At 38.9% G+C, this 13,185-nt stretch overlaps 1 protein-coding gene across 2 annotated transcripts in view; it reads right to left on the bottom strand.

Moving 5' to 3' along the window:
- The window catches only part of kmt2d (lysine (K)-specific methyltransferase 2D), a 32,703-nt gene extending 22,378 nt beyond the window's left edge, over positions 1–10,325 (bottom strand). For both annotated transcript variants that reach the window (XM_063464226.1, XM_063464227.1), the window contains exons 1-13: positions 8,628–10,325; positions 6,279–6,361; positions 5,990–6,098; positions 5,700–5,902; positions 3,502–3,611; positions 3,253–3,415; positions 2,652–2,823; positions 2,395–2,509; positions 1,977–2,155; positions 1,599–1,876; positions 1,346–1,465; positions 405–1,198; positions 150–278 (exon numbers count right to left, since the gene is read on the bottom strand). In XM_063464226.1, coding sequence (XP_063320296.1) covers positions 150–278; positions 405–1,198; positions 1,346–1,465; positions 1,599–1,876; positions 1,977–2,155; positions 2,395–2,509; positions 2,652–2,823; positions 3,253–3,415; positions 3,502–3,611; positions 5,700–5,902; positions 5,990–6,098; positions 6,279–6,327 — 2,421 coding nt within the window. In that variant the 5' untranslated portion in view covers positions 6,328–6,361; positions 8,628–10,325. The remainder of the gene's footprint in view (positions 1–149; positions 279–404; positions 1,199–1,345; positions 1,466–1,598; positions 1,877–1,976; positions 2,156–2,394; positions 2,510–2,651; positions 2,824–3,252; positions 3,416–3,501; positions 3,612–5,699; positions 5,903–5,989; positions 6,099–6,278; positions 6,362–8,627) is intronic.
- Between the last annotated feature and the right edge of the window lie 2,860 nt (positions 10,326–13,185).

Genomic DNA, 13,185 nt, shown 5'->3' with positions numbered 1-13,185 from the left:
GTGTAGTAATTTTGCAGAAGTATTTTATTTCAAGCAAATTTATGAAAATTATGAGAACTACATATTACTAAAATATTAAAAAAAGTTAAATAACATTAAAAAAAACAACAACAAAAAACAAAAACACATGCTCAAAAAGTGCAGCTCACCAAAAAGGCGTCAATGCAGGAGGCCATAGCTTTAAGGCGTGACCTCCCACCACGCCCTCTCCCTCCACCACCACCACCACCACCACCACCTCGAGGTCTACGCTTTCCAGGGAAACTACTGCTTCGTCCCTGCAATTCACAGAAACAGCCTTTTCAATGTCAAGTCACGTTATAACAATGACATATTAAAAACAAAGACTTAAATTAGTGCCAGCTATCAAAAAATATATATCAACTAGTACATGGTGACCTCACCTGTTTGACCCTTGAGCGGCCTGGGGACCCTCTGCGTTTGGCCTTTTCTCTGTCACTTCTGAGAGGTTCAAAGGGAAGAGAGTCATCGGTCTCAGTGAGCAAGATGTCAGTGTGCGAGCGGCTGGAAGGTACAAGGCCAAGCTCCATGGAAAGCTGAGGGTCGGGTTCTCCTGGAGAGCCTAGAAAGCCACTGCTGCTCTCATCACCATGGCTCATATTTGACATTTCATCCAGCAACAACTCCGGCTTAACCTCTTGTAGTTTTCTCTTGATGTCCTCACTGTGTCCTTTCATTTGGTCATCATCCTCATCCTCCTCTTCTTCCTCCTCCTCAGAGTGAGGTAATAACCTCCCCTCTATGTCAGCTGCAGAGAGGGACTCTTGTGTGTCTATTGATAAAGAACGATTAGAAAGCAACTGGAAGTCATGGCATGGACTTCGTTCCTGCTTTTCATCCATAGACAAAGGCTCCGTTTTAACCACAGAGACTGTGGAAGCTGGTAACTTCTGGGGATCGTTACAGAACAGTCCTATACAGATGTCACCAGATGCACTCTTCAATAACTCTTGTGATAGTTCTTGTTTAACTGAGGAAGGAGCCTCTTGCGTCTCCTCATCCACCTCCATGCTTTCAGGGCCTTGCTGTGACACTGGTGTTGGTTCTACTTCACAGCTGTTGTTAGACTGTGTCTCTGCTGTGGGATCCTGGGAAGCTGCCACTTGACTCTGTGCCTCTTTGGCTCCGTCTTCAACAGCGGGTGGACAAGAGCCCCTCTGCTCTGTTGTTGAACAGCCTATTTGAAATGAAGGAATGTGTGATTATCAGCACTGTCATTTTTACATCCATTATTAGATACAAAGCACATTGGGGAAAAAAAAATCCAGTTCTGCTTGGTGTTTATTTTCATATATAGTACATCTATCGTGTGACCTTGGTTTACCTGTAGACTCAAGCAGAGGAGCTGGTCCCTCAGAACCAAAAGCTTCTGTTGGTAAGGGTGGCTCTCCCTTCATTGTTCTCTCCACAGTGTTTGTTGCCTGAACAGCTGCAAACTCCATCCCTAAGATGAAAAATAATTCAACTAAATAAAAACATTGCTCACACACACACACAGAAAATGCTCTGACAGCCATATGCAAATCACAGGCATTTCTTTTAAGTTTGATCCAATGTAGTGTACAGTAATGACTTACCAAAGTCCATAGGTGTCTCTTTATCAGCCTCATCTTTAGCCTGTCCCATTTCTAATGTGTGTTTCTGTCCTGGTGTCACTTCTGATAAGTCTGTATCCATTTGGACTGGCATTTCCACCAATTTATTGTCTCCTTCAGTTTCCTTAAGGGAGGTTGTGGTCTGAGTGTCTGCTGTGTATGGTTCAGCAACTGGCTGCCGCTGACCCTCCTTACAAAGCAGGCAAATGATCTCAGCTTTTGGGGGTTCCCCCGCTGAACTACACTCGCTGTGAACCCATCTGAGACAAAAGATTATTAAGATTTTTATTATTTTTTTTAATGATCGTAACACTGACATGGTCACACATCATGGCAAGCTGTGTTATATTTTAAACTAACCTGTGGCACATGCTGCAACACTGCAAAGCAACAGACGGGTTGGCAGCTTTGCTGCACACACAACATATAGAACTGCGGTGATGCTGGCATCCCTCACACACGGCGTAGTTATCAAACCACTGTGCTGAGCCTGGCAGCACTAGTCCACGGACTCCGCACACCATACATACACGACACCTCTAATAGAATAAAGATTATAGAGCAAAATTACCCAAAAAAAGCAGACAGGGAAAAAACAAAAAAACTAAATACAACAAAAAAAACTTTTACCAATGTCTTTTTAAACAGAAACAATTTGGATAAAATAAGTAAGATTATGTTTTATTAAATAAGTGAATGTCCAGTTTCAATATAGGGAAATCTTTTTGGATAGAGGTTTAAAAAAAAAAAAAAAAAAAAAAAAAAAAAAAGGATTTACTCTGCATTTCCATGGGTCAGAGGGAAGAGAATCCATGGCTGGCTGGAGACAGAAGGTGTGGTATCCCTTATCACAAGCATCACATACCAACATTTTGGAGTCTTCCCCTGGTTGTCTAAGAAAAAGTAATAATAAGTGGAAAAGGGAGATTTAATCAATTCAAATAAAATAATTAAATAATCAGTTAAAATAAAAACAAAGTAAAACAGGACACACATCTGAGAAAAAAAAGAACGATGCTAGACTGTTAGACTCACCTGCAAGTCTGGCACACTTTACACTCTGGACACTGCCATCCTGCCCTCTGGATAGGTGTGGCTCCAATCTCCAGACAGGCTGCATGGTAGTGGAGACCACAACCCGTGCAGAAGAGCAAATCTGTGAGCTCGCCTGCTGAGTCACATACTGCACACCAAGACTCTTCACCAGCTGCATAAAACAAACAAAAAAAACCCATATGAATAGGTTTCATAAAAATATTCTCAGTTCACCTTAAATTATCATGAGACTCAACAAGGTAGGAAACTAGCACTTAACTCTCATGTTTTGTTTAAATTTTAGTAAGTTTTCAGCTTTTTAAGAAAGACAAGTTAAAAGTAGAAAAAAAAGAAATTAAGTTATACAGATAGCTGACATTTTAAACAATAAAGACGTCTTTAAGTCTTGTTAAACTGCTAGTCCACAGATGATGAGCCAGATATACATGGAGCATAACAGATATCCAAGCCAAACAATATGCTGCTTTTCTACTTTTTTGCTGTTTGATTGGCAGCAGGACATCATACGTGTGTAAAGTTCTAGTCTGACACTGTGTAAGAAAGTCATCACAATTCTGACAAAGGCTTCTGTTTCACTTACCCAACTCCTCTGCCTTATCTATGTGCTCTGGACAGAGGAGGACCAGCTGTTTCATAGACTGGAAGGATCCACTGGCTGCTGAGCAGGGAAAGTGGTAGAACCGCAAACAGCCCTCAGCATGGCATCGAATGGTTGCACCCAGCCTTTTGCAGTATTCGCAAATCTGGAGCAAGCCAAGGGTATCAAGTTTGGTTTGTCTTTATATTTTCATCGAGTACATCTAATCCATGTTAATCAAACTACACTTACCCGCTGTGTCCCTGAGATAACAGCTTTATCCACATTCTCCAACTCTTCATCCTCTGTCTGCTTTACTCCCTCTGACCACACTGCACACCAGTGGTGAACCCAACATCCCCCTGTTTATAATAAAGCCCAACATTAGTAAAATATCTAACCAAACCTCTGTTCTACATCAGTGTGCTCTAGTAGATAGAATAGAGCTGGGCAATATAAGATTTTTTCATATCACGATATGTTTTTTTCATTTCAGGCGATAACGATATATATCACGATATAAGCCAAATAACTATATTTGTAAGATTTAAATGTGCCGTTGCTCACAAGTAAAATGTGAAATAATCTGCAGCTTGTTTTGATTTAAATATTTATTTCCCATAATAAGTTCAACAGGGTAGATGTACTTAAGGAACATGAGACTTTTTCAGATAAATAGGCAAATATTGCAAACTACATAAAAGGCAGCCGCTAAAGCGTGTAAGTTTCAAAATAGAACAAACAAAACAGACTACTAAATTGTCAATTACACTTAGAAACAAAATATTAATACTAAAAAAAAAAAAAAAAAACCTTAGTTTGATTTACAGAAGAACAGACAAAATTGACTAACTTTTGTCAATATCAAATAAACTGAGAACTAAAAGGAAATTCTCAATCTCTCCTTGTTGTATAGCTTAGCTTTTCAAACAGTTTTAAAATAAAGATGCTAACAGAACATTCTTCAAATCCTAGGTGCACATCCAAGGTGCAACTAATTATATATATATATATATATATATATATATATATATATATATATATATATATATATATATATATATATATATATATATATATATAACAAAAAGCCGAATTAGCGCTTTCACTCAGAGATTGAGCATGCACCGGTTTATTGTATTTCCAGACTTGCTTTCGGCACAATTTACAGTGCGCGCTACTCTGTTTTTTTGTCAGACTTGAAATAGCCGAAATACCTTCACACTATACGGAACTTCTATGGCCCTTCCGTTCGACAATCTCTCCGGCATTGGAACCATCATCTGTTTTCTCTTCGGTAACCTTCGGTCACGCTCTCGGTTGATTTTTCTCTAGTCGGCACACTCATTTCCTCCATTACCCGGGCGGCATGGCGGCTGGCTGCTTCCCAAACAAATACACATGTGCGTCTTGGCACTTGTGCTGTACGTAACAAGTCACGTGACGTGACGCTGCGGCTGTGATTGGTTCAGCTCTGCGCTACTTAATTTGGATTGGCAGTTCTTCTTTTTTTTTTTTTTTAAGAGAGTAAGAGAGATGAGGTCTATCGCAATAGTTTAATTTTTCTATCGAGAAAAAGTTATTTCGCAATACATATCGTTATCGTTCTATCGCCCAGCTGTAAGATAGAACCTAATATGTTTCAAATAATTCTAACACAAATTAAATATAGTATTTAAAATATATATATATATATATATATATATATATATATATATATATATTAGGGCTGGGTGGTATAAACGATATAAATTTGGCCAACGGTAGAGATTTTGACTATACCACTCTACCGCGATAACTTCACTGTGCTAATGTTATGCTAACGTAGCTGTTTTGCTAGCGATCACGTAGGACATCGTTATATACCAGCTAGTCCAACTTCAGTAACCCTACAAAAGTAACTGCTGTTTAGTTTTCTGTCTTCATTTATGTCGGAAGTGATAGCAGTGCTGTACGTTTTAATTTTTTCAGAAATCTCTCAGTCAGAACATGGCATATCATGTTTAGATGGAAACTAGAGAGCTAACTTCCTGCTAACTTCTAACTCCGTTGAATTTAATAAATTCTGTATTCATGGATGCCTGGATGTTAAACTTAATTGTTACACCTGGTAAAGATGTACCCAGATTACTCCGCAAGGCTCCTGACTACGGCAGCCGTAATGCTCCGGCAATCCATCAAGCGGTGCACCTTCATAGCTTACCAAAGTCGTACTAAAACATTTTTGACAGATTTCTGCGCGCCGTGTACTACATAAAATCGCTTCGAGGTCAGTAAGCACAACCAGAATTCATACATAAGGCACACCGTCGATTTTTGAGAAAATTAAAGGATTTTAAGTGTGTGCGATATATATATCGTTACCGCACATGCTTCAAATTATAGCGTGATATGGATTTTAGGCCATATCACCCAGCCCTAATATAATATATATTTGTTTAGACTTTAACCTGAGTCATCAAGGAGTGCTGTCAGACAAGGCGAATCAGGAAATCCAATGGAAGACAGGTCATCATTTCCAGGCTGTGGCAGTGGGGAAGCTGATGGCTTGAGGGTTGGCCGCTCAGAAAATGGTCCAAAGTGCCTCAGTTCCCGCTGTCCATGCAGACTCCGCTCCACACAGTTACAAAGCGCACAGGCTCGAACGCTCTCTCTGTACACAGGTGAGAAATTGTTGAAAGCACCTTCTTTGGATAAAGCAAGAAGCACAGCAGGTTTTATTATATAATAAAGGGCTTACACAGATGTGCTAGAAGAGGCTGCACTAGCACTCGACTCCTCCGCAGCAGGAATGGCCTTAGACTCCCCGTCAGAAAAGACAAGCTGCTTTGCAGTGGCATTGTCATCAGCTAGACAAAAGGAAAAAATGTTTAAGGCAAATTTTTTTAAAAATAAATGTTAAGAATAATTGCATGAAACACACAAATAGCTCCCTTATTCACAATGGTAGCCACAGCTTACAGGGAAAAAGCACACCATTATCTTTATAAAGGTGCAGAAGAGAGTCCAGAAAGCAAAGAAAACATTACCTGTTGGTTCAGAGTCATTCTCTTCGCAGTTTGATTTCTGCTCGTCCATCCCCCGTACTGATTTTGACCTCCCTGACAGAGATCTGCAATTTAAAAATGTAAACTAGCACCAGTTTGCAAATCATTGTCATAGTAATTATTATGGTAATTCCACAATACTGTAAATAAAAAATAAATAAAAAAAAAACTGGGCATACTATTTTAAAATGCTAATGTCATCATCATCACATAATGTAGAGAAAAGAAAAAGAAAAATGAAACACAAAAAAACCGAAAGATTTTCCTTATTTTCTCCTATATAAAACTGAACAGTAAAGTGATCTCCAGTTTCTCACTTGCTGAGACAGAAAACTCCAATGTTCATAATCCAACATATTAAACATAAAAAGCCATCTTAACCACAAAATGCACACTCTACGCATCCAAACCCACTTTTACATAAAAGCCAACAACACAACTACTAAATACTGTCTACTGTTTCTTTCCCCCCTCTCCCCCTCTTTTTTTTAAGATAATTTCCTTGTATTTATCCCTGTACAATCGAGCTTTTTTCGCAAACTCGTAAAAACAGCGTTAAGGTTATAAGAGCACGATCAATCCGACAACGTTTTAACAACTCAAGTTATTTACCCAGCAATTCATAATCCAAATCGGTCAGGCAGTTTTGGTGGAAAAGCGCGAAATGTTAAAACTAAAATGGTGTTTTGCTAAATAAAACAACCATAAATCGGGATACACAAAGAACATACAACTTCCGTGTGTGGAGCTTCCTGTTGCAGCGGGGCTCCTTTCGTGCAGAACCTCGTCGCTAGCATCATAGTTCCGCTGCGAGGTTCACGCCATTAACAAAAATACTGTAAAACAAACAACGAGGGCCTCACCATATTTTACCCACATAGCTAATCAAAGGACCCATTCACATGCGTGTAACGTTTAAAGCTCTTAACAGGCATTTTAAACGAGGTCGGACAACTTCAATTCGCGTAGTAGCCCATATGTTTTGCTATATTACAGCTTCGCTAGGATTTATAAGTATGATCGCGAAACCGAAAAAGACACCCGCACAATCGACATCAGTGCGATGCTGGTAAATAACGTGACGATGGCTTCAAAGTACAAATCAAACACAGAAGAGCGTTTTTTCAGGAGTTACAAAATCGAAATTGTGCCATCATACTTGAGGAAAAAGCCTTCCTGTGGCTTAACGCTGTCATACCCATTTGGTAATGTTTCCTTTTCATTTTCACTGGGGCAGCTGGAAGCGGATCCCAGCCCGAGGACGATTGGGCTTTTCTGGTGGTTCATGCACAGAAGCATCAGTTATTACAAGCCGAATTTAACGCATTTAATACAGCACAAAGTATCAAAAGTATTTCAATCCTTGTCAAAATTACCCAGGGTTGTTTTGCATGTCTTTCCCATTAGTGGGAACACAAAACAAAAAAACTCCCAAACAATTTCAACTCAACGCGATTAAAAGTACTATCACATTGCCTGGTGGTGCATCATTAGCAGATTGCACAGACGTTGCTAGCTGGAGAATGCAACTGAGCTACTGCACGAAATGAAACGTTAACGTTGCATGTCCGTATTAAACACACTCGATGGCACCAGAAACGCGCTTTCTAATCTAACTCGCCTCATATCTCAGTTCATGTGGATACCACATATGTTTTATCTCAATAATACAGTTACTAACACGTAAAGCAAAAGTAATAACACGACGAGTGCTTTAACGTCTTAACATCCTGGCTAGCGAAGTTGACGTTAAAAGTGTTAACGTTACAAATTAACTTTAAGGGTAGAGGTGTTTGCTTTTCGTTTATACTCTTTACAAATAGCGACAACGATTTGTTGCAGTCACTGTAAATAATAACAGAAAAGCTACTGATATTTTACAATTGAACAACTGCAGCGCTAAGCACTATTTCTCAATGTAAACATCGACTTCAAAGGGTTGGTTCTGTCCAGAAAATTGCCATGTCCATGTCACTGGCGGCAGGCTGAAACGGAAAAGCTAAAAACTACCAACAGTGACGTAGCTGCAAAGTCTTGGAAAGAGAAAAAACTACATAAAATACACAAAATCCCACAAACATGGGCATACCTTTAAAAATGTTAACCTGCTACACTGCGTATAATGGCGCGGAAACAGTCGATGTGCAACATATATCAACCTAAAGTTAGCTCCCAGGTAACATTGCTAGTTTTCCAGCAATTACACAGCCCCCATCCACTCGAAGCTAACAGCTAAACACTACCGACTGTAGAGCTAACACCCGGTCTAAGGTCAGGGTTGGCGTGTCTTTAGGTAACAGGTTTAAAGGAGCCATAATCAAAGCAGCTCACCTCACAAAAACAATATCGTCTCCTCATGTATCAGCAAAATCCACAGAGCCACGCAGCGTCCCAAAATGCTGATGGTCGCTTCATTTTATGTACCGGACTAACGCTACGGCTAGCCGGCTGGAGTCAGAGTGGGGGGAAGTGCACGTCGGCGGAAGGCAGGCTGAGCGATGCTGCTAGCTAGATGGATAATGCCATTAGCTAACAGGCAACTTGAGCTTTTGTGTCGAGTGTGGTCGTACGCTACCGGGGAACTGTTAGTCACAGACACAAGTCTAGTAAAGATTCCCCGGCTTCATACAGCGAATCGAAACTAACTACTTTTCCTTGCTTCTGGGTTTTAGCTGGAACGGCTAACATCAGCTAGCTTTTGCTCTGCTCTGGAATCTCGTTCGCGAGGTCGTGATAAGCTATTGCAAGTTTGCACCACAACAGTGTATGCGAAAATTACAGCGCTGAACTTTGTTGACAAGCCACCAAAAGTATATTTTTTGGTGTCTGGCGTCAGTCGACCGCAGACTTTTCATCTACCTAAATTTGCGAGTCAACTTTGCATGGGTACCCTTGTGTGGGTCAATAGCATCTCTTCTTCACTTCGCGTCCTCAAACGGCTGTTCTGCCAAGTGGCTAACTGCTGCTAGCCGTGCCAGCTAATAACAACTACGTCAAAAATAATAATTCATGCAAACCAAGGGGCAGAAATTATAATTGCTACTAGTTTCTACTACACTTTTTAAACCTCGAGTAAATCGTCGAACAACCTTGTGCGAGGCTAATAGTTTTTACCACATAAGATTTTAATCTGGTGAGCGCTGACCAGTGAAATATGGTGGATATTAGATATTAGGTCATTTTGATTTTCGGATCCAGGGAGGCCATTTTTCATTAGACTGTTATGATTGTAAGAATACAGCTGCTGTGCACATGTCTGCTGATGAATGGTTTGCTTGTTTAAATGATGGGCCACGATCTGTGTGGGTTCAATTAGGTTAAATTTGTCGTGGTGCAAATTTATTTTTGTAATTGATTTAACAAATGTGTTCATTATGTTTAACGATTAATTTTTTCCGCCTCTGTTTTTCTGATGGCCATTGCCCGGAGCTTCTGAAACCGATGGGTTGTAATCGATTATCTAAAAAATAAATAAATACATTTTTAGCGGGTCATGTAATGTTGCGCGTTTTGAAATCATGTAATCGTGCAATTTGTTACACCATTGTTTTGTTTTGCAATATGCCTGCAAGATAAATGTCTTTCAAGGAAGAATGAATCCAAAGAAGAAGAAGTAAAAACAAACAAACAAAACAGGACGAATAACAATAATTTTTTGTGTTAAAATGCCCAGCCTTTAAGCAGACATTTTAAATCTCTTATCTGATCATTCACATTGAGTGTATGACCTTTCCATTAAAATATTTATCATTGTAATGCAACTTCAAATTTGATTTGCAGATAGGATTAAAGTGCAGTGGTAATGTCAGGGAAGGTGACCAAACCCCAGTTCCTGTGAGTGGGTAAAGAGGTTTTCTTTCTTTATCTTTGCCTTATCACTGTGAGAAAACTACAGTGGTATAGATAACCCAGGACAATATAGGTTCAAGAAAGCTGTCCTGAGAACTGCTGTGACACTGACACTGACTGACTGATGGCAAGTTACAAGACAATCTAATAAACTTTGCACGACAATAAAGAGTTGTTTACAGGAAGCTTTTATTTATAAAGTTGTGAAAAAGTTGTCATTTTGGGGGATTTTTTAACTGTAAAGATTATATATGTGTAGCTCTAATTAAATCAAGACATTGACCTATTTGTGTCACACTTTCTTGAGCCCATGCTGAAACACCAGGGGCCTGAGGCTGTATAAACACAAAGTAAAGGTCGAGAGTCATTGAGATGATCCAGCGAACCTACAGAAAATTAGGTTGGGTAGCAGTGGGTCCGATTACTAGAAGGTCATAGGTTTAATCATCTACTGTTTAACTCTTATTCTGCCTTAGAGCAGAACACCCAACTGTTACAGGTACAGTAGGAACCTTGCTTGTACCGCTACATTTTTAAGTAGCCGAGGACAGAAATTCCTGCATTGAGAAGGGCATTTGGAGTAAAAACTCTGCCACATCACACATGTGTGCTGTGGTGACCCCTTGTGAATAAGGAAGCAGCTGAAAGTAACTTTAAAAAAAAAAAAAAGAATAAAATAATTCCGGCCGAATATCACAATTGTGAAATTAATGTGAGTGATCTGAGTTCTTAATGGTCCTTACCTACAAATAAAGACAATCATACATATTGCATTATGCACCTGCTGCAGGAGGTGGATCCACAGTTGACCCTGCACTGGTACATTTATGCATTAATTTCATATGTGGAGAGGCATATGTACACCTCGGGGTTTAGATTAGGCCGCTGAAATTATTTTAAGCTGAGTGAACACATAGAAATAAGGAATGGTCTTCTGAGTGTGACCTTTTACTCCAATAAGAGTTGGGGGGGGGGGGGGGGTTGTTTCTTTGTAAAAACATTACAATTTCTTATTGTTTTTCAGGAGTCATCTTAACACACCTACTTATTGTGGTATGCTGTAATAAAGCCATTTTTACCATGGTTGACAGGACTTATTTGCATTGACGAAAATAAAAATACTTAAATCCATTTGCTAATTTAAAAAAATGGAAGGAATGTTGGGAAAAATGTCCTTTGATAGATTATGTAGCCATGAAAAGTCCTCATTGACACTTGTTTCTGTTAAAATGGTAATATTCATTCAACTTCTGTTTGACTCTTTCAGTGCACAACTGTGGGGAGTGCATGTTTCCATTTTGAAAATAGGTTATTACTGGTCCCCCTGACAGGATTAGTTAACTCCCCATTCAGCTTTAGTAAGATTGGATTAGATTTTGGGTCGGCTGAGACTGGCTGGAAGATAGTTGCTGATTGGCTGATAGATGCACAGGGAGGGTGGTATTAGGGCACCGGGACTCTCCTATTGGGCGGTAGGTGAAGCGGATGCTCTCCCCCATCTGCCTCCTGTATCTCAAGGATAATCCCCTGGAATACCTTCACAGATGTTTACAACAGAACTGGAAGACAAGAATATATTCTGATATAACAGTAATGATGATGGTTCAAATAAACAGCTCAAGTTACTTTTATCGCATAGAGTTTCACCTGTTTTGTGGTTTGATTTATTAATATTGAGCTGGTTTTGATTTCAGATTCCTGTTACTCTGGTATGGAGCTCTCTCCTTGTCATATTGTCTGCTGGAAAAACAGCATAAAGTCCTCCTATTTGATAGGTTATTATGAACATTTTAACTCATAATACTCTATCATAAATGTTCTGAATCAAATTGAGGCCTGCTAAATTAAAGAGAGGATCAGGAGTGTTTGCTATTTATTAATTTAGATGGTACCAAATACAACTCAGTGGGATGATATCAGTTCCTCCACAAGGGGGGTGTATAACCTCAGACTAGTGCTGAACAGAACCTTACACTTTATTATGAACCTTTAAAACATTTGTTTACTTGAAACCAGTAAAAAATTAGATGTTTAGTAGTAATGTTGATTGTCTTTGTAGGAAGTCACATTGTACTTTATAGGCCAGACTAGATTTTTGGGTGGGATGCGCAAGCGGGATGTAACAGAATAGAAAGTGGCATTGTAATGTGCAACAGTTAGCAGATAAGGGTGACGCAAAATGATGCAATGCCAATACGATTTTAAAAAAACCTGATGATAAAAAACAAAACCCTAAAGTGGGCTTCGAAAAGCAGAGATCTGTGACTGAGATAAAGTCAGAGTGTTTGCAGACTGTGGCGGAATATTAAGTACTCTGGGCTTTTCATTAACCTGGGTTTCCACACAGGGTTACACAACATACATTAACTCAACTGTAAGTGCTGGAATCTATCATTTCCTTGTCATATCCCTTCCCCCACCTCCACACTGAGCAACTAATTTTTGTTTAGTAAGTAAAAATATCAATTAACCTAAGATGCAAAACCAATCTACACCACAGCTGAAAAGAAAAGGTAGCCTGCCGTTTCATAAAAGTACAATTTTAATTTGATTTATGACATGAAAACAAGCAAGGGCATACAGCACATGTAGTAGATATTATAATAAAATGAAAAATTTATATATATATATATATATTTATTTATTATGATTCAGAAAGTACAAAAATAAAGATTCTGTTCTTCAGGGATTTCATTCTTGTCTCATTAGAATATATATATTTCATTTTTTTTAATTTATTTATTTTTTTTAACATATATAGCTGAAATAAAATACATACAAAAAAGACAAAACAAAAATATGATAGTCTTTGGTATTACCATTTTTATATTAACTTGCTCAAAGTGTCTCATTATGTTCAGTTTCTTAAACATTTGTTAGCATGTATAACATTATGGCAGATTATTTTACAAAAATAGAAAAGCTAGCAAGCATTTCCAGTGTTTTTCAATCCTTTAAGGAATAAATGGGAAGTGTTAACATATTGTATAAACATAGCAGTAGGCTATGGCACTTATTAAGTGTGCATAGATTTTGGTTC

Source organism: Pelmatolapia mariae, linkage group LG20 (genome assembly GCF_036321145.2).
Source record: "Pelmatolapia mariae isolate MD_Pm_ZW linkage group LG20, Pm_UMD_F_2, whole genome shotgun sequence".
Taxonomy (NCBI): Eukaryota; Metazoa; Chordata; class Actinopteri; order Cichliformes; family Cichlidae; genus Pelmatolapia; species Pelmatolapia mariae.
This window is presented reverse-complemented; position numbering and strand designations above follow the sequence as displayed.